A 26,786-nucleotide genomic window follows, 5' to 3' on the forward strand; every position below is an offset into this window, starting at 1 on the left:
ATCTCAGCTCACTGCCAGCTCCGCCTCCCGGGTTTACGCCGTTCTCCTGCCTCAGCCTCCCGAGTAGCTGGGACTACAGGCGCCCGCCACCTCGCCCGGCTAGTTTTTTTGTATTTTTTAGTAGAGACGGGGTTTCACCGTGTTAGCCGGGATCGTCTCTCGATCTCCTGGCCTCGTGATCCGCCCGTCTCGGCCTCCCAAAGTGCTGGGATTACAGGCTTGAGTCACCGCGCCCGGCCAAATTTTTTTTTTTTTAAGATGGGGTCTGTGTCGCCCAGGCTGGAGTGTAGTGGTGCGATCATAGCTCCCTGCAGCCTATACCTCCTGGGCTGAAGTGATCCTCCTGCCTCAGCCTCCTGAGTAACTGGAACTGGACTATAGGCGTGTGCCACCATGCCTGGCCAATTTTTGTATTTTTTGTAGAGATGAGGTCTCGCTTTGCTGCCCAGGATGGTCTTGAACTCCTGTCTTCAAGTGATCTTCCCATCTTGGCCTCCCGAGGTGTTGGGATTACAGATGTGAGCCACTGTATCTGCTGTTCTCAGTTTTCCAGATGACATTGGATGTTGGTTTTTGTTATCATTTTTCTTTTTTATTTTTTTTTGAGACGGAGTCTCGCTTTGTCACCCGGGCTGGAGTGCAGTGGCACCATCTCAGCTCACTGCAACCTCTGCCTCCCTGGTTCAAGTGATTCTCCTGCCTCAGCCTCCTGAGCAGCTGAGATTACATGCATGTGCCACCACACCTGGCTAATTTTTCTTTTTTTTTAGTAGAGATGGGGTTTCACCATGTTAGCCAGGATGGTCTCGATCTCCTGACCTCATGATCCGCCTGCCTTGGCCTCCCAAAGTGCTGGGATTACGGGCGTGAGCCACCGCGCCTGGCCTTAGATTTTAAATCCTCTACTATTTAGTTCTTCCTACCAGGCATGGTGGAACCCAGTACACCACCAGTTGTCTCCTAATTGGGGATGTGAAACCTCACACCAGTATTATGACATGGAATAACCTTACTCCATAGTGCACTTTTGCCTGTGGCTTTAAGTTCCCAAGAGTTTCCATAGCTCTGGCATATTCTTTACCTACCTTAAAAGTAAATTTATTTTGCATCTTCATGTATTCAGTTGTCTGTATATGGCAGTGAGGTAGTGATACTTAGTGTCCTTTCTCCACAGACCATGGACCTGCACTCTTGTCCGAAGCCGATTGTATTTGTGTTGCACACATTCTTATCGGCCAAAGTCACTCGTATGGGACTGCTTGTATGAGCAACAAAAAATCAGAAAAGAGCCTTGACTGTCACAAGAAATATTTCCACCTCAAAAAAAAAAAAAAAAAAAAAAAGCACAAAAAGAAAACTCTTTGCTCTCTCCTTCAGCACAGTGCCTTCCCAAGGACCTGCAAATCACTGCTGAACCATAACCGTGTTTAAAGAAGAGCCTGCCTTTCACAGTCTACCTTGGCCAGATATTCTAGGACTCTAAAAGGCTCCAAAATGAAGCTGTTGATTTATTTTCGTTTCATAATACGGTTTATGAGTAATTAGGTTTGTTTCTCCTGCTAAAAAGAATGGCTCATTGTTTTCCTTTTTAGACATAATCAAATACCCAAGCATTGTTTTCTTTTTCTTCTCCCTGTAGGATTTGTGTTATGCTTAGCCTTGATCTCTTGTTCAGAACAATTGTCCCTTCCCGGGTGCTAGCTTGCAGCAGCCTGTTGCTTCGTGAGCATTCCAGATAGGTTGTATGTCTTAGAATTTACTGTCCTCACTAGCTCCTTCCACCATAGGAAGTCCTTGAGTTGATCACCAAAGGGATGTTCCATTTGCCCTGTCTCTCTCTCTATCTCAGCCTGGCCATCACTTCCCACCTTATCCCAAGCTTTGCCACTCTTAAGTGCTGTCTCTAGGACTTAGGACTTGCAAATTTGATTTGCCTTGCCTTTCACTTCCTTTCTAGTGGTGACTGAGTTGAAAAGCAAGTTGGAAGCCACTCTGCTTTGAAAGAAAAGTTTTGCTTGGTTTAGGTTTTTCCATTTTATTTTTGGTGGTAGCCAGAGGATATTGTGAGATTTATTTTAAATGAAAATCCTCTTCCTAGGTTAAGCCATTTTTTTAATTGCTTACCAAATGTGCCTTTGGTTAGGGTTAGTGGAGCTTTATTAGTCACTATTTGAATAACTGGAAATCACTGCCATTTCAAGGAGATCACCTATCCTAGTTTTGAGGAATAGTCTTTGAGGTGGGTTTCCTTAATGGCATCTCTTCTAGTAGGCAGATCTCTTTGAGCAAGATAAATCCTGAAGAGCCAGCCTGCTTGCGGAGTAGACTTGGTGGGTGAAGCCAGCTCTTCCGCACAAGCGTCATGTCGAGTTGTTTTGGGGCTGCCCAAAAACAACGGGATGCAGCATCCCAGCTGTGGCCTGGCCCTTTGTGGCAGCAGTGGCATGGACAAGGAACTGCTAATGGAAGACTTAGTGTTGGCTTCACAGCACACCCTACAGGGGGCAGGGTGATGAGACTGTGGAACAGCTGCCTCCTTTTGGTTAAGCATTGCCAGATGTCATCATTAGGACACAGTAGCAGCAAGAATACTGATGTTGTAGTGTTAGAAAATCACACTCAGCTTGTTTTTCCTAATTTTGAAGGAGGCATATATCTGCAAACATTTAAAATGGTATAATATCAATATAAAACGTCAAAATTAGCGTAGTCCCTGGATCTCAAAGAGTAGGTAATATTGACTTGGATATTCTTTATGCTCTCTGAAGAAAGGTCTAGGGAAAGTTCTTGTTTGCTTGATCGATCAAGAGTGCCATAGAAGAATGTGAGTGCTGTGGTGGGTGGAGGAGGATGTCGCTTCAGATGGGGCAGGCACAGGGGGAGAAAAGAAGAGAAAAATACACCTGTGTGTGCAAAATGAGCTATTTGGTTTCAGTGCAGCCTGACCGGTGGGAGGACCCATGAGCAGAGCGAGTTCTAGGTTAACATTGTAACTCCATTGTCCTCCTTCACCCGGAAGTCAGCCCCACTTCCTCATTACAGTGAAACCAACAGTATGCAGAGGTTGGGAAGACATGCCTGTTCTTCCCCCAGCTTCATGTAATTGTCGAAGTTCCAAAAATGAATTATCTGAACGGCTTAAAACTGGAAATTAAAATCTAGACAAGAATATGTCTTTCAAAAGCTCTTTATATTTTGAAAATTCATAAACCTAAGATTGGCTCCATCTCAGATAAATTTTCTTTTCTTTTTTTTCCTTTTTTTTTTTTTTTTTTTTTGAGATGGAGTCTCGTTCTGTCTCCCAGGCTGGAGTGCAGTGGCATGATCTCGGCTCACTGCAACCTCTACCTCCTAGGTTCAAGTGATTCTCCTGAGTAGCTGGGATTATAGCCGCCCACCACCACACCCGCCTAATTTTTGTATTTTTAGTAGAGGCAGGGTTTTACCATGTTGGCTAGGCTGGTCTTGAACCCCCAACCTCAAGTGATCCGCCTGCCTTGGCCTCCCAAAGTGCTGGGACTATAGGTGTGAGCCACCGTACCTGGCCCACAATAAATTTTCATTTCAGGGAAGGAAAAAAATCTCTTGAAGGTCCAGAAATGATTTCTGGAATCAGAATTTCAATATGTAATACCCTCAGGTAGGCAATCTTAAATCCTCTATGCAGTGAGAGCATTATTAATATGAGATGTTGAATGATGCCTTTACAGACTTCAGCAGCAAAGCCATTTGGTTGAGGTTTTCTGTGTTAATGTGAAAGGCTAAGCCACTGAGATTTGCAGGGCAGCTTCTGAGCCACCCTGCTCGTTGGTTATATGAAGATGTAAAATAGGTGGAATTAAAGTGTGAGCAGGAAAGGCAAGGCATGTGCATTTTCACTCATTTTGGTCAAGGTTAAACTGACATGTATAGCACTGAGGTCTGTAGGGTTCTTAATAATATCTTTTGAGTCTTGGTGTGAAATGAAAGAATGGGAGGTTTCCTTTGTCCATTAGCAGCCCCAAGAACCAGAGCCCTTTTGCTGCTTGTCTTACATACTTAAGAGCTCTCCAATCATGATGACCAAGGTTGTTCTTCAATCAAATGTGTTTGTGGGATTTTCAATCCACAAATGAAGTGCTCTCTAATGAATGGGACACCATGATAAATATGTATTTATATTTAGATGCCAAAGTATGGCAAATTATTTCCAAATGATAACTAAAAATGGGCATTTTCAATATTCTACCTTTTTTATAGAACCAGCTCACTTTTCATTTCTTTTTCATTTTTAATTAAGAAAATTGTTGAGGATGTGGTAGGTTCCAGTGTGTGGAATGGAAAGGAAACTGCAGAATAGTGTCCGCTCCCCATTCAGAGGGACTGCTTCCTGTGCCCCCAGACCCGAGGCTTCGACAGCTTCTCCACATTCCACACAGATGCCTAGGAGCAGCCAGCTGGTATATGAAAAGGCTCCCACCTTTTCTTCTAAAACTTCTCTCCTTTCTCTCCATAAAAAGAAAAGGAAAGGAATAAAAGAAAAACATTCAGTTTTTCTTTTTCTGAAAAAGGTAAGTCCTTTCCTGAAGTCATCAAATGAAACATTATCTGGAAATTAGTATCTAATGTCTTATATGAAGAAATACTTAAATGTATGTTCATATAGTATTTATTAGATAGTTGTAACTGTAAACTCACCTTCCTAGTAGATAAGAGTTTCAGGTTAAATACTGGAACATATATAGGCAGTGAAAAATACTACTTTAAATGTCATTCACCTATTTTAAACCCATTTTAGCACATTTTAGGCCAAAGAAGGTCTGATAGTGCCTGTTTTTATGTTCTCTACTCTCACAAACTTTGTTACTGAAAATTATTGCATGGCAGGAGAGATTGGATTATTTATTTCTTATATTTTTATAAGAAAAAAATCTTTCTAAACAACAAATACCTAACATTATTACTGATTGTTTTCCTAATTTATCCTCCTAAGTTGAATGGTAACAAAGCTTTTCCAGCTGAATGAATGCACTTAGCTGATAAAACAGAATTTGTTCTTTTTTTATCCTTCTTCTTTTTTTTGTGAGACAGGTTCTCACTCTGTCACCCAGGCTGGAGTGCAGTGGTATGATCATAGCTGACTGCAGCCTCAACCTTCTGGGCTCAAATGATTCTTTCGCCTCAGCCTCCTGAGTAGCTGGGACCACAGGTGTGTGCCACCACACCTGGCTAATTTTTATGGGTTTTTTTGTTTTGTTTGTTTTGGTTTTTGTAGAGACAGGTTTTCGCCATTTTGCCCAGGCTGATCTTGAACTCTTGTGCTCAAGCAATCCTCCTGCCTCGGCCTCCCAAAGTGCTGGGATTACAGATGTGAGCCACTGCACCTGGCCCCAGAAATTACACATAAAAAAAAATTTAAGCTGTGTGGAATCTGGACAAGGCTATGTTTCTCCTAGAAACAGGTTTTGCTGTAAGTGGTTTCGATGGACAAAAGTATGAGAAAAGGTTATAATAGATTTTTTTTTAAATTGTGTGAGAAACTCCAGGTCTTCTTGCTTAACTTATATGCATGTGGATATATTTGTTTTCAAAGCCGTGGAAGAATCTCTGTTCATATATTTTAATGCAAATTACCTTGTATGCTGCTATGCAAACTCTATTAAAAGTCCTACCTGCTTAAGAGTTAAACATTTTTGAAACTTTCAGGGAAGACCTGTAGACTCAAGCACTTTCTCTGCTCTTTTGTATCTTATCTTGGACACTTATGCTGAATTATGTTATTATTTTCACTGGTTATAAGCTATTCCTTGTACATAATATTTAAACTATCCAAATATCCAGCATACATTTCCACGTGGCTGTCAGAGGCTGTTGATGCCATGAATGAAATGGCTGGTTAGAAAAGCCAAAGGTCGTCTTCTTTCAATCCCTAATGAATAAGTAAAATGCCAGATCTCTTTGGTCTCAAAGCAAATTGCTCTGATCAGATCAAATATCTATGTAATGAAAAGAGACTTATTTAAATTTGGGATTGTGCTTAAACTTCAAGTTGAATTTGACTGTAGTCATATACCAGGTGGTATTATACTCTACTTTGAGTTTGGAAATCACTTTCAGTTAAATTTCCGTTGTTATTTTGGCTTTTTTTTTTTTTTTTTTTTTAGCACCACTGCGGATGAAAGTAGAGCAGTCTGCCGTCTCCTACTGCTCTTTCTCCTACTGCTCTTTCTCTGTGCCCTTATTTTAATTGCTTGGTAATCTAAAATTATTCTGACTTTCCACATACTGTCTTTAAAAACCTATTGTAGCAATCTGCCCCCCTCCACCCTTTAAGCTAAATCTTTCACTGTGCTGGATACATACACACTCAAAAAATGTGTGATGATAGTTCTAAAATAATTCTATATATCAGGGTTATGTATTTTTTAGCAATATAATTATTCCTATGCTGTGATGTTAAATGGAATTTATTTTACACTAGTAATAGACTGCTTAAGTGGCTGAGTTGAAACCCTTTCTCTAAAAAAACAAAAACATCTGGCAGATGAGTGACACAAATTCATTCTCTTAAAGGATAGAATTTCAAGTTAAGGGTAAGGTACAATAAAGAGGCACATAGAGCACATCTGGGTTTTTTTTGTTTTTTTTTTTTTTGTCTCTCTTTGACTAGCTAAACTGCCAGCTAGAAGAATGGTTGTTACATAGTAACTAAGAAGAATCTTTTAATAAGTTTCCTCTTTTGTTTCAAAACATAAACTTGAGCTTCATTTCTTGCCACCTCTATTCTTTCTTTCCACATTGGGCAACTGAACTGAAGCTTATTCTAGTTTTAGAAGAGGATCCACATTTAATGTGTAATGCATAAATACGCCTTTTGCAAATTAATGCTTGTTCTCCAGTGAACATTTGATCATATTCAACAGAAATCCACCATATAAGCCATAATCCTTGAATTGCCCCTTTTAAAATAGATTGGTTAAAACCAAAAACCTATAACAAAGAAATAATACTTCATTGTATTGTAGGTTTGGGAATTCTGGTTAGATTTATAATTTCTGGACGGGTGCAGTGGCTCCTGCCTGTAATCCCAGTACTTTGGGAGCCGGAGGGTGGTGGATCACCTGAGGTCAGGAGTTTGAGACCAGCCTGGCCAACATAGTGAAACCCCATCACTACTAAAAATACAAAAAGTTAGCTGGGCCAGGTGACGCGTGCCTGTAGTCCCAGCTACTCGGGAGGCTGAGATGGGAGAATTGCTTGAACCCGGGAGGCAGAAGTTGCAGTGAGCTGAGATCGTGTCATTGCACTCCAGCCTGGGCAACAGAGCAAGACTTCATCTCCAAAAAAAGAAAAAGATTTATAATTTCTGAGTCCTCTAAGTACCTTTCTCAGTTTTGCAATAATCGTACATCCATGCTATTGACACTGATTTTGAAACTGGAAAGCTAATTAATGACATATTAATTCATGTGTTCTTTTAACTAATAAACAGGTATTAATGTATAGTTCTACATCAGGCATTCTGAAGGGTCCAAAAGAAAGTTCTGCCCTCAAGTAGCACATAATCCATTATTTCTCAGTCACACCATGCCATCTGTTTATCATTCAGCAGTTAAGTAATTCATCACTTCATATTTTTACCAAAGTATATTACAAGTCTGTTAATCTGGATCTGGCAAACTGGAAAATGTTTGAAGGGATACTCAGGCTTTGATCCATGCCAACATGAAAGGACTCCAAGCACATTTAAGTGGGCTGGTCTTTTCATCATGCATGATTTTTTTTTTAATGCAAAATCAGACTTTAGTTTGGGAAAGAGAACAGTATACAGTATCCTTTGTAAGATAAATCACAACAACAAAAATTTTATTGCCCAAAGTAGATAAATGAGAAAGTCTTTAAAAAAAAAAATGCTGCTTTAACTATAACAGCAAAACTAAATGCATATTTTATCAACCCCTTATTTCTAAATGTTGCTGTATTCATTTCCACACTTAAACTATTTAAGCATTTCATTTGCTGAAAGTCCTTATATACATGGTAGACGGAGTATTTCTCCATTAATGATAGATCAAAATGAAGATATTTAAAAAATAACAAAATCAGGCCAAGGCAGGAGGATCACTTTAGCCCAGGAGGTCCAGACCAGCCCGGGCAACACAGCGGGACACCCGACTCCGTCTAAAAAATTTAAAAAAAAAAAAATTGTTTAACATTTAAAAAATAAATACAAATTAACAACATTTCACTTATTCCAGGACACGCTGGCATTCGGACTCAGTGAAAAGGGCACTTAAAGAAAATAAGACTGACTGAATGAATGTTTTCCATAATTTTCACACAGTAACAGTCCCTTTCTATCCGGCTTGCCTTCCGTTTACCTCTAGCGTTAGCCTTTCAGGCAACATCCTTAGTCATGCCCAGAAAGTACCTGAGCTATCAGTGATTGGAATGGCATAGGGAACCGAATTACATGGGTGCCCTCCCCTTGGTTTTCAAGTATCCTGGAGTTGTGCACAAAAATTAGGCCATGCCTTCAGTGTCTTGTTCTTTACTTTAAACCTACCCTTTGACAATCAGGTGCTAATGATTGTATGTTATTAAAACCAGCACATAGGTATTGTAAATGCGTGTTCCTCCTAGGTTGGAAGAAATGCTTTTCCTTCTCTCTGGGTCCTGTTAAAGCGGGTGTCAGTTGTGTCTTTTCACCTCGATTTGTGAATTAATAGAATTGGGGGGAGAGGAAATGATGATGTAAATTACGTTTCAGGTTTGGCACAGTCATCATTCTCGATGATATTCTCACTTTGTAGCAAATCTGTCCTTATCGTAAGAACAGGTTTGAGAATTTTCCCTCCACTATACGACTCCAGTATTATATTTACAATCCATTGGAGGAGTGCAGCATTATAAGACCTTGGTGCCCAGAAAAAATCTGTGTCCTTTTTGGTACCAAACCTGAGGTCTTTTGGAAGATAATGTAGAAAACCACTACCTATTGAAGGCCTGTTTTGGCTAATCTGCAAACTCTGATGAAACCTGCTTATGTGGATTCTTTCCCACACTGCTTTCATGTTTAAGTATAAAGACTTAGAAAACTAGAATAATGCTTTTACAAATAATTAAAAAGTATGTGATGTTCTGGGTTTTTTCCTTCTTTTTAGAACTCTGTATTTAAACAAGACTTCTTTTTAAGTCTTGTTTGAAATTTAAGTCTCAGATCTTCTGGATACCAAATCAAAAACCCAAGGCGTAAAACAGGGCAGTATTTGTGTTCCTAATTTGAAAAAGCTTTATGTATACTCTATAAATATAGATGCATAAACACTTCCCCTTGAGTAGCACATCAACATACAGCATTGTACATTACAATGAAAATATGTAACTTAAGGGTATTATATATATAAATATATACCTTTGTAACCTTTATACTGTAAATAAAAAAGTTGCTTTAGTCACGTGTTTTTGTTTTTGTTTTTGTTTTCCGATTTTTAAAATGCTGAAATAGTTTTGAACCTACAGGAAAGTTAAGAAACAGTACAAATCTCCTTCACCTAAATCTCCCAGTTGTTAACATTTTGCCATATTTATTCCATTATTTTGTATTTTTCTGATATGATTCTCTAGTGAGGAGCTCTAAAACATAAGGACAGTCCCTGCATTGCCACCATACAGCCCTCCTAATCAGGAAGTCAACATTGGCACACCACCACTCATTCCATGGACCCCATTCAAATGATGCCAGCCATCCCGGCCATGTCCTGTTTTCCTCTCTGGCCGGGATCCTGGCCAGTACCACTTTCTTGCCTTTTGTCGTCGCGTCTCAGTTCTTCAGTCTGGAATGCTCCTCAGCCTCACTCTAAGTCGCATGTGCCTGAGTCTCAGCACAGGTCTTTCATTCTGCAGCACAGCTCTCCAGCTGGCTCTGCTCGTTGTCGCTTCACAAGCAGGCTGTGTCATACGCTCTTCGCAGAGATGCCATGATGCCATGCTGTCTTCAGGGTATCATGTCGGGAGACACACGGGGGCCACGCATCCCACCACCAGGGGTGTTCCCTTCGGTCGCCTAGTCAAGCTAGTGTCCTCATTGTTTTCTCCTTTGTATTTATGTATTTAGACACGGAGTTCCGCTCTTGTCGCCCAGGCTGGAGTGCAACGGCGCGGTCTTGGCTCACTGCAACCTCCGCCTCCCAGGTTCAAGTGATCCTCCTGCCTTAGCCTCCCCAGTTGCTGGGACTACAGACGCCCACCACCATGCCCGGCTAATTTTTTTATATTTTTAGTAGAGACGGGGTTTCAGCATCTTGGCCAGGCTGGTCTTGAACTCCTGACATCGTGATCCACCCGCCTCGGCCTCCCAAAGTGCTAGGATTACAGGCATGAGTCACCACGCCCGGCCTATTTTGTTTTTTAATTTAGCGACGAGGTCTTACTATGTTGCCCAAGCTGGTCTTGAACCTCGGCTCAAGCAGTCCTCCTGCCTTGGCCTCCCAAAGTGCTGGAATTACAGGCATGAGCCACCATACCCAGCCCTAGAACTGTTTTGATCATTGTATCCCCAGAAACTAGTACACAACGCTGTACACAGTAGGTGTGCATGCATGTAATCCCAGCTACTACTCGGGAGGCTGAAGCAGGAGAATCTCTTGAACCCGGGAGGCGGAGGTTGCCATGAGCCGAGATCATGCCACTGCACTCCAGCCTAGGCGACAGACCAAGACTCCTTATCAGTCAATCAAAGCAAAACATAACTGGCTTTAGACAGTCAGCGGCATCCCACCAGGGATTGAGCCCCATTGTGGGGCACACGGTTTACATTAGCCAGCTCATTTATTCCCCACAAAAGCCAGACAAGGGAGGGGCTAATTATAATCGTGCAGTATTAAACATGGAGAAATCAAAGCTCTGATAAATTCGTTTTATTGTGAGGATAAAAACGCCCGATAGGCGTTGTCATTCCAAGAGAGGTCAGGATTTCCGGATTCTATCCCGCTCCGCCCCTGGTCCCGCCCTGAGAACGTACGTCCTGCCAGGCCCCGCCCAGGCCTTGTCCCACCCACCCGTTCCCGCCCCCTGTCCGCCTCGCCCTAGTCCCACCTCCTCCCCGCCCGCCTCGCCCCCAGTCCGCCCCGCCTCTCGAACCGCCGCCTGCCCTCGCCGCGGCAGGGAGTCGTGCCTGCAGTGCGGGCCGTGGCCGCTAGGGGGCAGCCGCTCAGCTCGGGCCCGACCGCTCTGGGCCGCGCTCCTCGCTCGTCCTCGGACTCGGCTCCCGCTGCGAGCGGCCGCCCTGCCCGCGCACCGCGCTCAGCGCCCACCGCCGGGCTCTCCGCGCCGGACTCAGTACCTCGGCTCCCCGGGGCCGGACCGAGGCCGCAAGCAGCGCCGCGGGGTGTGGGGCGGACCCAGGAGATGAAATGACAACGTCAACCCTCCAGGTACCTGGTGCGGCCCGGCCCGACTGCGGAGGCCGAAGGCGGCGGGGCCTGCGGGCCGCAGAGCCGGGCGGCGGGCGGGTGGTCAGGTGGGCGCCTCCCAGCCTCGGCCTCGGGACCCCGCCCTGGCCGTCCCCTTGCCGCTTCCACCCGTGTCTGTTTCCACGCACTCGGAGCCGGGGTGGCGTCTCTACCCTCAGGCCCTCCGGCCCTGCCTGGCTGGCCCAGCCCCTGGGCGGCTTCGTGTAGCCGGCGCCCCGGTACCGCCGTGGGGAGCAGCCTCACCCAGGCCGCACAGGCACCGTCGGGAAGCTCGGCCCGGGGTCCGGCTGGGCTCTAAGACAGCGTTGCTCGCTCCCTCCTCTCCTGTCCCGGGTCCTGGAAGCCCCTCGGCCCCACTTCGAACAAGCCCTGGCCCCTTCCCCAATCTTCGACTGCCTCTTCTCGTCCATCGACCCTTCATTCATTCCCTAGATCCTGCAGGGTGGTGCTGGGATGTCACCACCTGGGTGAACGACTGACCCACCCTCTAGGTGCTGTCAGTTCTACGGGGCCAGAAGATAGCAACATGCTCAGGCCTCAGCCCGGGTTTCAATCTCAGCTGTGCCACTCACCAGCAAGTGACCTTGGGCTAGGTTTTTTTTTGTTTTTAAATCTTTGGCTCTCGAGTTTCCTGGTCTGTAAAATGGGGTAATGCCCTCTAGGTTGTTGTGATGATGGCTTTAAATTGAATAATTACGGTAAAGCATTCCTGACGTGTGTCTGGCACATAGTAGGTGTCCATTAAGTAACAACTGACAAAGTGCCTGGGAGACTTCGTGGAAGAAGGGACATCAGAGTTCCAGTAGCATTCAGAGACCTGAAGGTGGAGGAGGGCGGAAGTAGGAGCAGACATGGAATGAGTTGGGGTACCAGGTTAGGAATTAGATGGAGTCGGTAGCCAGACCCCACCATTCACCAGCAGAAGCCACAGATCCCGTATGCCCAGGCAGGTTTTTTATGGCCTGTGAACCAAGAATGGTTTTCAGTTTTAAACACAGCTTTATTTATTTATTTTATTTTTTATTATTTTTTATTTTTTTTTTTGAGACGGAGTCTCGCTCTGTCACCCAGGCTGGAGTGCAGTGGCCGGATCTCAGCTCACTGCAAGCTCCGCCTCCCGGGTTCACGCCATTCTCCTGCCTCAGCCTCCCGAGTAGCTGGGACTACAGGCGCCTGCCACCTCGCCTGGCTAAGTTTTTGTATTTTTAGTAGAGACGGGGTTTCACTGTGTTAGCCAGGATGGTCTCGATCTCCTGACCTCGTGATCCGCCCGTCTCGGCCTCCCAAAGTGCTGGGATTACAGGCTTGAGCCACCGCGCCCGGCCTATTTATTTATTTTCTTAATGTATTTTTTTGAGACGGAGTCTCATTCTGTCTCCCAGACTGGAGTGCAGTGGTGTGATCTCGGCTCACTGCAGCCTCCACCTCTCAGGTTCAAGCGATTCTCCTGCCTCAGCCTCCTGAGTAGCTGGGATTACAGGCACCCACAACCACACCTGGCTAATTTTTGTATCTTTAGTAGAGACGGGGTTTCACCGTGTTGGCTAGGCTGGTCTCGAACTCCCGACCTCAGGTGATCTGCCCACTTCGGTGTCCGAGAGTGCTGGGATTACAGGTGTGAGCCACTGGGCCTGGCCTGAACACAGCTTTATTATGGTATAACTTGTGTGCTTATTATGTAACTCACCTGTTACATGTTTTTATTTTTATTAATTTTTTTTTGAGACAGTGTCATTCTGTCGCCCAGGCTGGAGTGCAGTGGTTCAATCTCAACTCATTGCAGCTTCTGCCTCAACCTCCCGAGTAGCTGGGATTACAAGGCACCCACCATCACGCCCAGCTAATATTTTTTTTGTATTTTTAGTAGAGACCGGGTTTCACCATGTTGGCCAGGCTGGTTTTGAACTCCTGACTTCAAGTGTGATCTGCCCACCTCGGTCTCCCAAAATGCTGGGGTTATAGATGTGAGCCACTGTGCCCAGTGCAACTCACCCATTTAAAGTGTATAATTCAGTGCTTTTAGTATATTCATGGTTGTGTGACCATCACCACAATCTCTTTTGAGAACATTTTCATCACCTCCAAAAGAAACCCCTCCCCCCAAACCCCTCTCTCTCCCAGCCCTGGGCAACCACTAATCTACCTTTTTTCTCTGTGGGTTTGCCTATTCTGGGCACTTTATGTAACTAGAGTCATACAATAGGTGGTCCTTTGTGGCTGGTTTCCTTCATTATGACTTAACATAATGTCATAGGTTTTACATTTTTTAAATGACTTGAGAAAAAGTGTTTCATGACACATGAAAATCCTATGAAATTTACATTTCAGGGTCTATAAATAAAGTTTTATTGGAACATATCCCTGTTCGTTTACTGATATACTGTCTACAGCCACTTTTGTGCCACCAAGGTAGAGTTGTTGCAACAGAGATTGGCTGGCAAATCCTAAATTATTTACCATCTGGTCCTTTACAGTAAGCATTTGCCAGCCCCCGTTAGCACCTTTTTGTCCTCATCTTTTGCCATATGTGTTACTAGAGATGCGGCGGGGCTGGCAGTTTGTCACCTTACCCTCCTGTTCTGTAAAACTGTTTCTCTCCATTGAAACTCGGACCCCCTGTGTGTGAAAAACTGTATGTGATTGCCAGAAAAGTCCAGTGTACTCTTTTTTCTTTTTTTTTTTTTTTTTTTTGAGATGGACTCTTACTCTGGCGCTATCTCAGCTCTCTGCAGCCTCCACCTCCTGGGTTCAAGCAATTCTGCTTCAGCCTCCCAAGTAGCTGGGACTACAGGCATACATCACCACGCCTGGTTAACTTTTTGTATGTTTAGTAGAGACGGTACGTCACTGTGTTAGCCAGGATGGTCTCGATCTCCTGACCTCCGGTGATCCGCTTGCCTCGGCATCCCAAAGTGCTGGGATTACAGGCATGAGCCACCGTGCCCAGCCCCAGCGCACTCTTACGTGCATTACTAGAGTTTCCAGAAGGAGGGAGGGGAGGGGTCAGTGCTGCTCCTTGTAGGACAAAGAACACCTTCAGTATTGTTCTAAGGACAGACCCAAGCATGATATTACGGAGAGTGAAAAAGTCCGAGGTGCTGGGGGTGTTTGTTCTGCAGAAGAGAAGCCACCAGGGAGAGGAGCACTGCCTTCTTGTCTCATCTGAAGGAACATCACGCAGAAGACGACAGTCAAGGGCAGCCTGTGCCTAAGCTCATTTCCAAGAAGGTTTGGGGCTCCCAGCCATTCATTGTAGGTAGTAGAGGGAGCAGAGGCTTGAAAATAATGGCCAGCACTCACCCCTCTTCTCATCTCTTCAATCCGCTGAGTTCATTTCACGTCAGCCCGGCCCAGCCTCCCCCAGCCTGTCTGTTTTGTCAAGCTGTCTGTGTGTGTTTCTTTCGGAGACTTCTTCCTTGCAGATGAGAGAGGGCTGAACAAATGCCCCGGCCCTGCCAAGAGCCGGTCAGGAGGTTTATTGTTTGCTGTGCCTGGAACCGTGGGTCTGCGGTGGGATTGTCTGCCTGGTAACTGGTGCTGGATCTGAGGAGGAGAATTCTGGTCATGCTTCCTGCAGGCGTTGGTGAAGCTTCAGTTTTTAAAACCAGGCTTTAAAACCATGTAGGTGCTTTATTGGCCGGTCGCGATGGCTCACGCCTGTAATCCCAGCACTTTGGAAGCCGAGGCAGGTGGGTCACTTGAGGTCAGGAGTTCGAGACCAGCCTGGCCAACATGGTGAAACTCTGTCTTTACTAAAAATACAAAAATTAGGCGGGTGTGGTAGTAGGCACCTGTAATCCCAGCTACTGGGGAGGCTGAGGCAGGAGAATCGCTTGAACCTGAGAGGTGGAGGTTGCAGTGAGCCGAGATTGCGCCATTGCACTCTGGCCTGGACGACAGAGTGAGACTCTGTCTTAAAAATAAAATAAAATAAAAATAATAAAACCACAGAGGTGCTTTCAGTTCAGCCTAGGGCACTGGCCTACAGGATTTATGAGATTCCCAAAGACACAGAGCTCTTACAAGGTTCCGGAGGGACACAGTTCCCTTCTGTTGGCAGCAGGGAGCAAGCAAGTACTTTTCTTACTGGAGCTACTGGTGTGTGGAGCCTTGTGTGTAAGAGCCCCTTCCTGGGGTGTCACTCTAGACAGCGAAGGAAACCGTGTTCTCTCTGCAGCCTGGAGAAGCAAGCTGCGTGGAGCCAGTAGGAGGCGGAGAGAGGCCTTTCAGTGTATCCCGTGGAAACTCGCAGTCGGGCAGGACTTTCCTTCTGGCTGGCTCTTCTCTGGCCCTGAGGCCGGGCGCAGTTTCTGGCCGCCTTGCTAAGCAAACCAGCAGTCTCTTGCTCCTGCATGTCTCTTCTGCCAGGCTTCAGCTCGGGTCTGTTTCTTTTTCCCGTGAGGCAGCAGAATAGAAAGTCCCGTGAACTCGCCCCTTGAGCCCTGACCTGAGATATTAGGTCAGGTTTCCACTTGCTGAAATCCAGAGCATGGCTTTTAACCGTCTGAGCTTATTGTGAAGACGGCTGGCTGGCTTTTAAAGCCTCCTTTGAAGGCCTTTCTAGCCGATGTTGAAAAAGTAGGCCAATGAAACGGCCCACAAGCAATAAATCCAGAGGCCCAGCGGCATCCCTCGTCACATCCCATCCTCATGCCTGTGTGCCCCAGCGACTTTCTGTGTCTCCAAGGAAGCGCTGAGCAGTTTGCTTTGCCTTTCCAGAAAGCCATTGATCTGGTGACGAAAGCCACAGAAGAGGACAAAGCCAAGAACTACGAGGAGGCGCTGCGGCTGTACCAGCATGCGGTGGAGTACTTCCTCCACGCCATCAAGTGTGAGTCGCGCGGGGTCCTCAGGCTGCCGCGCTCCAGAGGGGAGGGGATGGGAGGGGGTGATGCAGGAGCCTCACAGGGGCCCCTCCGTGTTCCCTTTCACAGATGAGGCCCACAGCGACAAGGCCAAGGAGAGCATTCGAGCCAAGTGCGTGCAGTACCTAGACCGGGCTGAGAAGCTGAAGGATTATTTACGAAGCAAAGAGAAACGCGGCAAGAAACCAGTCAAAGAGAACCAGAGTGAGGGCAAGGGGTGAGTGTCTGCAGCGTCCGCCCAGGCACCTGCCGCCTCCTCATGGCTCCCCGTCATTCCTAGCGCTCATGCTGCCTTGGACTTCCCTGTGGAAATGGTCCTCATAGTGCAGGGATGACAGTGCCAGCAGCTGCTTTCGGGGAGCATGGCCCAGAGCACTTCCGTGTTCGTCGTCTCATTGGGTCTGACCCACATGTCATGGGGACAAGGGGAGCTTGGTGCAGATGGTAGAGCCTCTCAGGACGGTACCCCAGCTCTGTCACCTCCCAGCCTAGTGCCAGGACCCCGTGTGCCTGCCATCTCCACATCTTCGAACAGGGAAGGTCGTGGAACTCCCCTCCCAGCGTTGCCGTAGGGAGCAGTGAGATGATGCGGGCACTGCCCTTGGAGCTTGGCACACGAGAGCATGCAATGAGTGCCAGCTGCTGTGACTGTCAAAGAGTCACCTGCCTCTGACAAGTGGGGCGGCCGGCTCAGGTTAGGGGCCCTGCCGAGGTCTCACAGGCTGGAGCCTGGACCCCCAGTGCAGGGCGGGTGGCCCTGATAACCCCAGCCAGGGTCCTCTCCACAGCCTCTCACCTCAGGTCCGGGATTCGCCCACCACGGTGATCCCAGTCATCTGAACACAAATGCTAGTGGTATCTCGGAGGTGTGGGAGGGGAAATGAGGGGGTCCCCCAGGCAGGAGAGGGGCGGGTGGTGTCAGCTGTCTCACCAGAGGCGAGGCCTCCTGGATGGAGGGTCCGCACCGCGTTCCCATCCCCAGAGGGAGAGGCCTGGCGAGGCAGGGGTGGAGGCCAGGGATCTCCAAGGAGGATTAAAGTTGTGAGGATTACAAATTCCATACAGAGAGGAAGGAGCCCTGGGGTGACAGCAGTGGCTGCGCTCTCCCCAGGAGTTCCCTTTCGATTTCAGTTTTGCCTTCTCTGTCGTTCGGCAGTGGCTGCTTTGGAGTCGGGGCACATGCTGTCCCGGAGTCTCTAGAAAAAGCTTCTGGTGCGGGCTGCGGTGGCTCACGCCTGTAATTCCAGCACTTTGGGAGGCTGAGGCGGGCAGATCACTTGAGGTCAGGATTTCAAAACCAACCTGGCCAATGTGGTAAAACTTGTCTCTACTAAAAATACAAAAAAATTAGCCAGGCACTGTGGCATGTGCCTGTAATCCCAGCTACTTGGGAGGCTGAGGCCAGAGAATTGCTTGAACCCGGGAGGCGGAGGTTGCAGTGAGCTGAGATCGAGATTGTGCCATTGCACTCCAGCCTGGGCAACAAAGCAAGACTCCATCTCAAAAAAGAGAAAAAAAAAAAAAGCTTCTGGCAACTACGTTGCTTGACTGGCTGCTTTTGTTTTTTCCCTCAGGGCTTCTCTCTGTCTCCCAGGCTGGAGTGCAGTGCTGCGATCTTGGTTAACTGCAACCTCTGCCTCCCAAGTAGCTGGCAGCATAGGTGCGTGCCACCACGCCCAGCTAATTTTGTTTTTTGTAGAGACAGGATCTCGCTGTTTCCCAGGCTGGTCTCAAACTCCTGGGCTCAAGCGATCCTCCCACCTCAGCCTCCCAGAGTGCTGGGATTACAGGGGTGAGCCACCACACCCCGCCTGGGCTATGTGAGCCACTGCAGGTGGCCTCCCAGAGTGTGAGATGTGAGCCACCGCGCCCGGCCTGGGCTGCTCTTTAAGTCCAGCTGAAGCACATTTCCTTTACGGCCTTCAGGAGAGGGCCGACATCCTGATTCCCATCCCCTCCACAAAGAAACAGGGTGGGTTATAGGGGTGCTTGCTGGGGGGTTCCTGAAGTGAGCTGCTGAGAGCATCGGCCCAGATGTCCCTGAAGTACTTGCTTGTGGGTCACACGGCACTGTTAAGCCAGGAAGTCTTCGTTCCTTAACCAGTGTGCAGGCAGCGGAGCCTGGACTTGCTGGGAGCACCTCTGCGTTCCAGGCTGAAGGGCCAGCTTGTGACTTTCCGTCTCCTTTCCCAGCAGTGACAGTGACAGTGAAGGGGATAATCCGGAGAAGAAGAAACTGCAGGAACAGCTGATGGGTAAGTGGCTCGCAGCCCGGTGGCAGCGGCAGGGGACGTGCGTGGGTCCGCAGCTGGGCTGGCTCATGTCCCTTGACCGGGCCTGGGTCGGCCTCCCTCTTGCAGGTGCCGTTGTGATGGAGAAGCCCAACATACGGTGGAACGACGTGGCCGGGCTGGAGGGGGCCAAGGAGGCCCTCAAAGAAGCTGTCATTTTGCCAATCAAATTCCCACACTTGTTCACAGGTGAGAGTTGAGCCATTTCAAGCCCCAGTGTAAAAATTCCAGGCTTCCGCAGGGCTGGCACTCCGAGGCACCCGGGGGTCATTGTTGACTCAGCTCCCACGTTCCACAGAGGGCCAGGCCTGGCTGCTCGCTGGTGTCCACAACACTGCTGTGGCTGGAGCTTTGAGATGACGATCACCTCACAGGGTGGGCAGGATCAGGAAGCAGTGACAGATGGTGTCACTGTGCAAGGTCATGGGGTCACAGCACAGGGCACAGCAGGGAAGGTAGCTCCCATCACTCGTTTGCCCCTGAAGTCCGTCGTTTCACAGAATGCCGTCTCGTACTCTGTGTGTGGGACTCGAGACCCTCCGCTTTTCCTATTCCTTTCTCCAGTCAGGAGGCCTCACTTCTGTGGAATCTCTGTTGCAGGCAAGCGCACCCCCTGGCGGGGGATTCTGCTGTTCGGACCCCCTGGCACGGGGAAATCCTACTTGGCCAAAGCCGTGGCAACAGAGGCCAACAACTCCACCTTCTTCTCTGTGTCCTCCTCAGACCTGATGTCCAAGTGGCTGGGGGAGAGTGAAAAGTAAGTCGGCCACCAGGCTGTGCTCTGCCGGCAGCCCCGGCCCTGCTAGTGACCCAGCGGCCCAGCCCGCGGAGTCGCCTCCGGGAGGAGTGGTTTGCTTTTCAGGGAGGCACCCAGAGCAGTGCGTGGCTAGCTTACTGGCTGGGACACTGTCCCAACAAAGACAGGCGAGGGTGGAAGGGACCCAGGAGAGGTGAAGTGCTCCAGAAGGGAAGGGAAAGGAAGTGAGGATAGTTTTGGGGTCTGGTTGCAGTCCCTGTTGGGGCAGTGTGTGGGGGACATTGTTCCCCACACTGACTCCTGTTTTGCATGCGATGAGACGGGCGTGGAAGGAGGGGACTGACGTGTCCCAAGTGCAGAGCTAGTGCATGGGGCTCCTGGGATGGAGGCTCTGTTCGGGGCTCACACCAGGGTGTGCTCCTCTTGGTGCGGTGCGGCCCGAGGGCTCCTCACCACCACGTTTTCTGCAATCCCGGCATGACCGTGGCCTGCGCCTCCCTGTGGGAAGGGTGAGAAGAGGGAAGTGCCGGGAGCCCAGGCGGGCGTGGATGTGAGCGTCTTGTCCTCACCCCCTTTCTCACCTTCACAGGCTGGTCAAGAACCTGTTTGAGCTGGCCAGGCAGCACAAGCCCTCCATCATCTTCATCGACGAGGTGGATTCCCTCTGTGGATCCCGAAATGAAAATGAGAGCGAGGCCGCCCGGAGGATCAAAACGGAGTTCTTGGTCCAGATGCAGGGTGTGTGCCGGGCCCAGGGCCCCCTTGGTTCTTGTTGCACCTAAAGCCGACCCTGGGCTTTATTCTGAGCTGCGGCTGGATTTGGTTGTCCTCAGCCACGGAGAGGCTCCAGCCCCACAGACCGTGGATGGAATTCCATTCCCAGGAGGCGCCTGAGGCTTCTGCTGCGCCAGCCACTCCACCCCTCCCATGGCAGGCAGTGCCACAGGTCTCACATGGCACAGCCAGACTAAGATGTGGTTTAATCTCACTTGGGACCCTGCCAGGGGCGGGTGGCTCAGGGATGGCTTCAACTGCTGACACGCAAAGCCCCTGGAGTCTGTCCCCAGGTTTCAACTGACCCGTGCAGCTGTCCAGTCTGCGTGTTTGTCTCCCTTTCTCCACAGGGGTGGGGAATAACAATGATGGGACTCTGGTTCTTGGAGCCACGAACATACCATGGGTGTTGGATTCGGCCATCAGGAGGAGGTGAGTCTTCCCCAGGAGGAGCCAGAGCTGGAGGCTTCTCCCACCACGGTCATGGTCTGCCTGCTGCTGGCAGCCAGGGTGCAGCCCTGGCCCCTTTTCCCTGGAATCTTCTCACCTGCCTGCCAAGCAGAGCCATTTGTGAGGCTGGCTTTTTGAGGATGTGCTGCCAGCATCACTGGCCCGTGAAGTGTGTCCGTTTCACTCAAATCTTTGCACCTCCCCTTCAGTGAATAGCATTCCATCATCCGCTCTCAACGCCTGCCGTGTGCTGGGCTTTCTAGGTTTGAAAAGCGAATTTACATCCCCTTGCCGGAGGAAGCTGCCCGTGCCCAGATGTTCCGGTTGCATCTGGGGAGCACTCCCCACAACCTCACGGATGCAAACATCCACGAGCTGGCCAGGAAGACCGAAGGCTACTCGGGTGCGGACATCAGCATCATCGTGCGGGACTCCCTCATGCAGCCCGTGAGAAAGGTGCAGTCGGCCACACACTTCAAAAAGGTGAGTGCCCGTGGCCACTGCTGAGAAAATGTCATAGCAAGAACAGGATGTTCATTTTTTTCCCCTAGCTCCTGGTCCTGCTCCCCGGCTGCTCAGGTGATAACAGTCTGAGGCTTCCTGGAGAACGGAGGGCCAGTGCCATGGGGGCTGCACCCACTCTCCCCTCCCTGCAGCTCTTCTGCAGTGTGGCCATCCCAGGGTGTGTGAAAGCAGAGGACAGGGCCACTTTACCGTCTTAACCCTGCTGCGGCCTCCTCTGTCAGCACTGTGTGCTGTTGTGCGGGGTGGACACCAAGTCAGTGTTTGGAAAGTGCTGGATATGAAATAACCAGGAAGACTCGTCCATTCATTCAGCACATCTCTGCTGAGTGTTTGCTGTGGGTCCTCCCGTGTGCCCGGCACTGTCCTAAGTGCTGGGAAGATATGAGCGACCAACAGACAAACCCTGGACCCTCGTTCTTGGTGGGGAGACAGTCAGCGCAGTCAGTGAGTTTCTCAGAGGGGGATGGGGATGGAGCAGGATTAGGAGAGAGGTGTCTTGGGCATGGAGAGAAGGGCAGATGGCACTGGGGTGATGCCTGAGACAGGCGGTGAAGGGGTGAGGGAATGAGCCTTGTGGACACAGGGGGAATGTTTTGCCAAGGCAGCAGACTTCAGTTGGAAAACCACTTTGCATTAGTCCATTTTCATCCTGCTGATAAAGACATACCCGAGACTGGGAAGAAAAAGAGGTTTAATTGGACTTACAGTTCCACATGGCTGGGGAAGCCTCAGAACCATGGTGGCGGCAAGAGAAAATGAAGCAGCAAAAGTGGAAACCCCTGATAAACCCATCAGATCTCATGAGACTTATTCACTATCACTAGAATAGCACAGGAAAGACCAGCCCCCATGATTCAGTTACCTCCCCCTGGGTCCCTCCCACAACATGTGGGAATTCTGGGAGATACAGTTCAAGTTGAGATGTGGGTGGGAGCACAGCTAAACCATACCACACTTTTAATGTCACTGTGTTCGTGGTGAGACGTGACAGTGTTAATGAGGAAGACATCAAGGCACTGGGGCTACAGATTGCTGGAATCGCACACATATCATGAGTTGCTTGGACCACCCAGCCCAATTTCTGAAGGAGCCCATCTTCCTCAGATGCTAGGGGCCCAGAGCATTCTCTTTGGGACCTCCTTAGAGACCGGAGGGGTCGTCCAGCCCCTCTCATTGACACTGAGGGGCAGCTGCTCCAGCCAGTCAGATCCATTTGGTTTCAGGTCTGTGGCCCCTCCCGCACCAACCCCAGCGTGATGATCGATGACCTCCTAACCCCATGCTCACCAGGGGACCCAGGAGCCATGGAGATGACTTGGATGGATGTCCCTGGGGACAAACTCTTAGAGCCTGTGGTTTGCATGGTAAGTGACTGACGAAGGAGGGAAGAGGGCTGCACAGAGCCCAGAAAATTGGGGGCTTGGGTCCAGAATAAAAACAGCCTTCTCCAGGCAGGGTGTGGTGGCTCGTGCCTGTAATCCCAGCACTTCGGGAGGCCAAGGTGGGCGGATCACCTTGGGAGTTTGAGATCAGCCTGGCCAATATGGAGAAACCCCGTGTCTCTACTAAAAATACGAAAATTAGCCAGGCATGCTGGTGTGCACTTGTAGTCCCAGGTATTCAGGAGGCTGAGGCAGAAGAATCACTTGAAGTCGGGAGGCAGAGGTTGCCGAGATTGCACTGCTGCACTCCAGCCTGGGTGACAGATCGAGACTCTGTCTCAAAAATAAAAAACAGTCTTCTCCTTCTATGTCCTGGGCTGTTGAGAATGGCCTTTGTAGCTCAGGGAAGCTGGCGTGCCAGCCGTTACACTCAGTGGGGGCCCAGGATGCTGGTGGCAGCATTAGCATTTTGTACATATAAAGGCTGGGTGCAGTGGTGCAATGATGGTTCACTGCAGCCTCGACCTCACCAGCTCACACAATCTTCTAACCTCAGCCTCCTGAGTAGCAGCAACAGGCACACACCACCATGCCCAGCTAATTTTTCCAATTTTTTTTTTTTTTTTTTAGAAACAGGGCCTCGCTGTGTTGCCTAGGCCAGTCTCAAACTGCTGGGCTTAAGTGATCCTCAACTTGGCCTCCCAAAGTGCTGGGATTACAAGCATGAGCCACCACACCTAGCCTGCATTTTATGTTCTTTAGCAAGTAAAGTCAGGTCCAGATAATATGACATCAATCCATGGGTTTTGCTTGTGTGCTGCAGTGAGGCAGTGAATGCGTCAGGACGGCTTACTGTGCTGCAGTTGCAAAGGCAGCCCCTCACCCGCGTAACCTGGTCCTCTCATTATGACCTGTGCCGTTCTGGCAAGTGTCTGCCCTTGTGGCTGATGTAGGGGGTGTGCAGTTAAGAAAGCTCCTGGGGGTGCAGTGGCTCATGCCTGTAATCCCAGCACTCTGGTAGGCCAAGGCAGGCAGATCACCTGAGGTCAGGAGTTCAGCCTGACCAACATAGTGAAACCCCATCTCTACTAAAAATACAAAAATTAGCCATGTGTGGTGGCATGCACCTGTAGCCCAGCTACTCGGGAGGCTGAGGCAGGAGAATCACTTGAACCCAGGAGGTGGAGGTTACAGTGAGCCAAGATTGTGCCACTGCACTCTAGCCTGGTCAACAGTGAGACTCCGTTTCCAAAAAACAGTTCCTAAGGGCAGTTATGAGATGATGGAGCTTAGATTCTGACCAGGAGGAGGCCCATCTGAGCTGCCTCCGGAGGGAACAGGGTCCCTGCCATAGGCAGATTCAAGCAGGTCTCTGGGGTGGCCTTGAAGGCAGGCCTCTTCCCACCCTCTACTGCGCCTGTTGTGTGCTGAGGGGAGGTTGGGAACTTGGAGCCTGGCTTCTGCTCAAGCACATGCTCTTGCCTTCACAGTCGGACATGCTGCGGTCTCTGGCCACCACCCGGCCCACGGTGAATGCAGACGACCTCCTGAAAGTGAAGAAATTCTCAGAGGACTTTGGGCAGGAGAGTTAAAAGCTGCTTCACTTGGGCGATGGTGAAGGTGGGAGGTTGATGGGGCAAATGCAGGCACTCCCTGTGTCAGCAGCCAGACAGGGCTCCAGGGCTTGTCCCAAAGTCACTACAGAGTCCCCTCTGCTGTTTGGCCGCCTGCCAGGGAGCCAGAAGGAAGAGCCTCGCAGCCACAGACACTCCACCGCCCTGGGGCACACGGTGGACACTGGCTCTTCCTACTTCCTCCTCTCCTGGATGCTCACCAGCTCCTTCTGCCCCCCCCTTTTTTTTCCATCTTTTGTTCCCCTAAATTAATGCTGCTTGGATTTTCGTCTTGTTTATAAATAAAAATAAAATCACCTGGAAGTATCAAGGAGTGGGGGGCGGGGGGGGGGGGGGAGCAGCCATGCTGCGAGGTCACCCAGACCTCCAGACAGTTGGCTAGCTCCACTGCCCATTCCTTTTACGCCCAAGTTTTGCTCCTTGAGAGCAGATTGGCTGATGCCCCTGCAACCCCAGCCCAAGCTCTGCCTCAAAGACTGAGTGACATAAGCCATTCCCCACCCTCCTAGGTTCACATCCAGGGCTGTGTCTTCCTTGGGGGAGGAGATGGTGTCGTTCAGATCAGGGGAAGGCAGTCAGGCAGGTGTTCACTGCCTTTTCTTCCTGAGCGTGAGAACACTGAACCCAGCCACTGCCCCTGGGTCCCTGTCCTGGAAATAGTCTAATAAATCCTTTTCCCTTCTTGAGCCACCCGAGTGATCTCATCTTTGACTCTTGCCTGGGACTCTGAAGGACCACCCTTACCTCCAATTAAAAGACCCTCTGGTTTTCTCTCTGCTCTCTCTTCTAAAGCAGAGCAGGAAACAGGAACGCTGCGGTTCTCAGGCCTGTTCTCCAGTCAGGTGTGCAAGGCCGCCTCCCCTTAAGGCCTCAGAAGTTTGGCTGGGGGTGTTTGGGATCCAGATAGTTCTCGCCGTTGTTCGGCCTGCAGATCAGAGACTGCAAAGTGAGAGCCCTGCGTGCCAGAGCCGTCCTACAGCTGTGTTTGGTCTGCCGCTAACATTTAAAAATTGAAAGTTGACATAAAAATTCAGAATTCTGACTTCTAGAAGATCAAATTAGGCTATGTTGGGCCTGCATCCTCATGGGGCAGGCAGCCTGTCCGTGGCCACTGAGTAGAGGCTGCTCTGTGCAGAAAGGGGCCCCCTCCCCACTCATCTGTGTTGCCTGCCCAGATAGCCCCTGTGGCCATTTCAGTTTGTGACCCCCAACAGACACCAAGGGCCCAGAGCTGGCAGCCCCGGACATGTGTCCGGCAGGCAGTGAAGCTGCAGAGGCTGTCCCACGTTTACCCCATGCATATGAACAGACCTAAGTCAAAGCACATTCACACAGAAAGACCTGGCCTAGTAAATGAAGCTTGTAGCCTGGGAAAAGGGCTTTGTTCCAAGCCTCCTTCGCCAAAACCCAGTACCTCTCTACCTTTCAAACCTGGCTGGGCCAGAACTGATTACATGGCCAGCTCTTGGCTCACACTGGCCTTGCATTGGGCCGTTTCTTCGCTCTGGTTCGAAGCCTCTGCAGAAGTGAGCTAACTTTGGACCAGTAGCTCCAAGACTTGGCTCCAGTGCTGACGGGTTACCCCTCAAGCACAGCAGCTGGGATCTTCGTGGCTTGGGGGCACTCGTTTAAGTTCTTGGTTATGTACCCCAAGCCCCCAGGAAATGAACCGTGTCTACAAAGCTTCACTTTAGTGAGCTTACACGTTTTTAAATTTTTAACTTCTAGTTACATTTACTTGAATCAGAACTTTTGTTTCCTCATTCCTACTGCTTAAACACCTTAACAAATACTAGGGGTTAAGAAAGGTTAGTGCGGCTATGGTCCATCCCTGTGCTCTAGTTAGAGCGTAAAGACACCTGTCTTTCCACTTCTCTCTCTCCATGACCAGCAACAGGAACCACTGGTGCTGAACCTTGGACAGTGGCCTCAGACTCGCTGCCAGCACACAACCTGCCGTCATCCATGTTAAACATGCTGACACATGCAGAGGAGTTTCCTCCCTGAAATGCTCTGAAATTCACTTCTCTACCTGGGGATTCTGTTCTAAACCTTCTGCCTACACTGGCTTTCACTGTGGAAGGTGATTTCTAAAACTTTGATTAGCTCATAATATTGACGTGTACATGTGTTTTTTGTGAGTGCTTCCTGCTGGAAGTGGAGATTTTACTGGAAATGCAATAAAATTTGCATTTTATTGCTACCAATGCCCACCACAAAGGCGTTAACCTCAGACTGTAAGCATCAAAATGTCACCATAGCCCCCTGCAAGAGCTTCTGAACATTATCCAAATGAAAGGAGGCTCACTGAATTCTAATTTTCCTAAAGACCTATGTTTTCAGTAGCAATGAGCTTTCTACCAATCTCCCCATTGGCCGCATCTCTGACCTTGCACCAGTACCTGGTTGGGATTCCCTTTTTTTTTTTTTTTTTTTGAGACGGAGTCTCTGTCGCCAGGCTGGAGTAGAGTGGCAAGATCTCAGCCCACTGCAACCTCTGCCTCACAGGTTCGAGCGATTCTCCTGCCTCAGCCTCCGAAGTAGCTGGAATTACAGGCGCCCACCACCACGCCCAGCTAGTTTCTGTATTTTTAGTAAAAACAAGGTTTCGCCATGTTGGTCAGGCTGGTCTTGAACTCCTGACCTCAGGTGATC

General features: G+C 49.2%; 2 protein-coding genes across 4 annotated transcripts in view; both read left to right on the top strand.

Annotated features, from left to right (window-relative positions):
* Positions 1-26,786, top strand: part of SNTB2 (syntrophin beta 2) — a 154,449-nt gene that overhangs the window by 111,308 nt on the left and 16,355 nt on the right. Inside the window, exon 7 of one of the 2 annotated variants that reach the window (XR_007721943.1) lies at positions 1,175-7,105. Coding sequence is in view for 1 of the 2 variants with exons in the window: in XM_050773356.1 (XP_050629313.1) it covers positions 1,175-1,267 (93 nt within the window). In the remaining variant the exon portion in view is untranslated. Of the gene's footprint in view, positions 1-1,174; positions 8,208-26,786 lie in introns of those variants that run through there. The other variant, XM_050773356.1, reaches the window with a different exon arrangement.
* VPS4A (vacuolar protein sorting 4 homolog A) lies at positions 11,214-24,819 on the top strand. Of its 2 annotated transcripts, none has more exons than XM_050773344.1 (11): positions 11,214-11,414; positions 16,173-16,284; positions 16,388-16,535; positions 18,512-18,573; positions 18,679-18,798; positions 19,210-19,366; positions 19,956-20,104; positions 20,491-20,572; positions 20,854-21,073; positions 22,339-22,479; positions 23,988-24,819. In XM_050773344.1, the coding sequence occupies exons 1-11, from the start codon at positions 11,394-11,396 to the stop codon at positions 24,087-24,089; spliced, it is 1,314 nt and encodes a 437-aa protein (XP_050629301.1). In that variant the 5' UTR covers positions 11,214-11,393; the 3' UTR covers positions 24,090-24,819. The 2 variants fall into 2 exon arrangements, with proteins under 2 accessions (XP_050629301.1, XP_050629300.1); XM_050773343.1 differs by having other exon boundaries at positions 11,232-11,414; positions 18,515-18,573.

The sequence above is a fragment of the Macaca thibetana genome, chromosome 20 (assembly GCF_024542745.1).
Source record: "Macaca thibetana thibetana isolate TM-01 chromosome 20, ASM2454274v1, whole genome shotgun sequence".
Lineage (NCBI taxonomy): Eukaryota > Metazoa > Chordata > Mammalia > Primates > Cercopithecidae > Macaca > Macaca thibetana.

What these genes read in the sequence shown, in the direction of transcription:
- VPS4A (XM_050773344.1), top strand. Translation starts at nt 11,394, where the DNA reads ATGACAACGTCAACCCTCCAG. An exon ending in ATTCCCACACTTGTTCACAG is followed by an intron (nt 18,799 to 19,209) that starts GTGAGAGTTGAG and finishes TCTCTGTTGCAG; the next exon opens with GCAAGCGCACCCCCTGGCGG. An exon ending in GTTCTTGGTCCAGATGCAGG is followed by an intron (nt 20,105 to 20,490) that starts GTGTGTGCCGGG and finishes CTTTCTCCACAG; the next exon opens with GGGTGGGGAATAACAATGAT.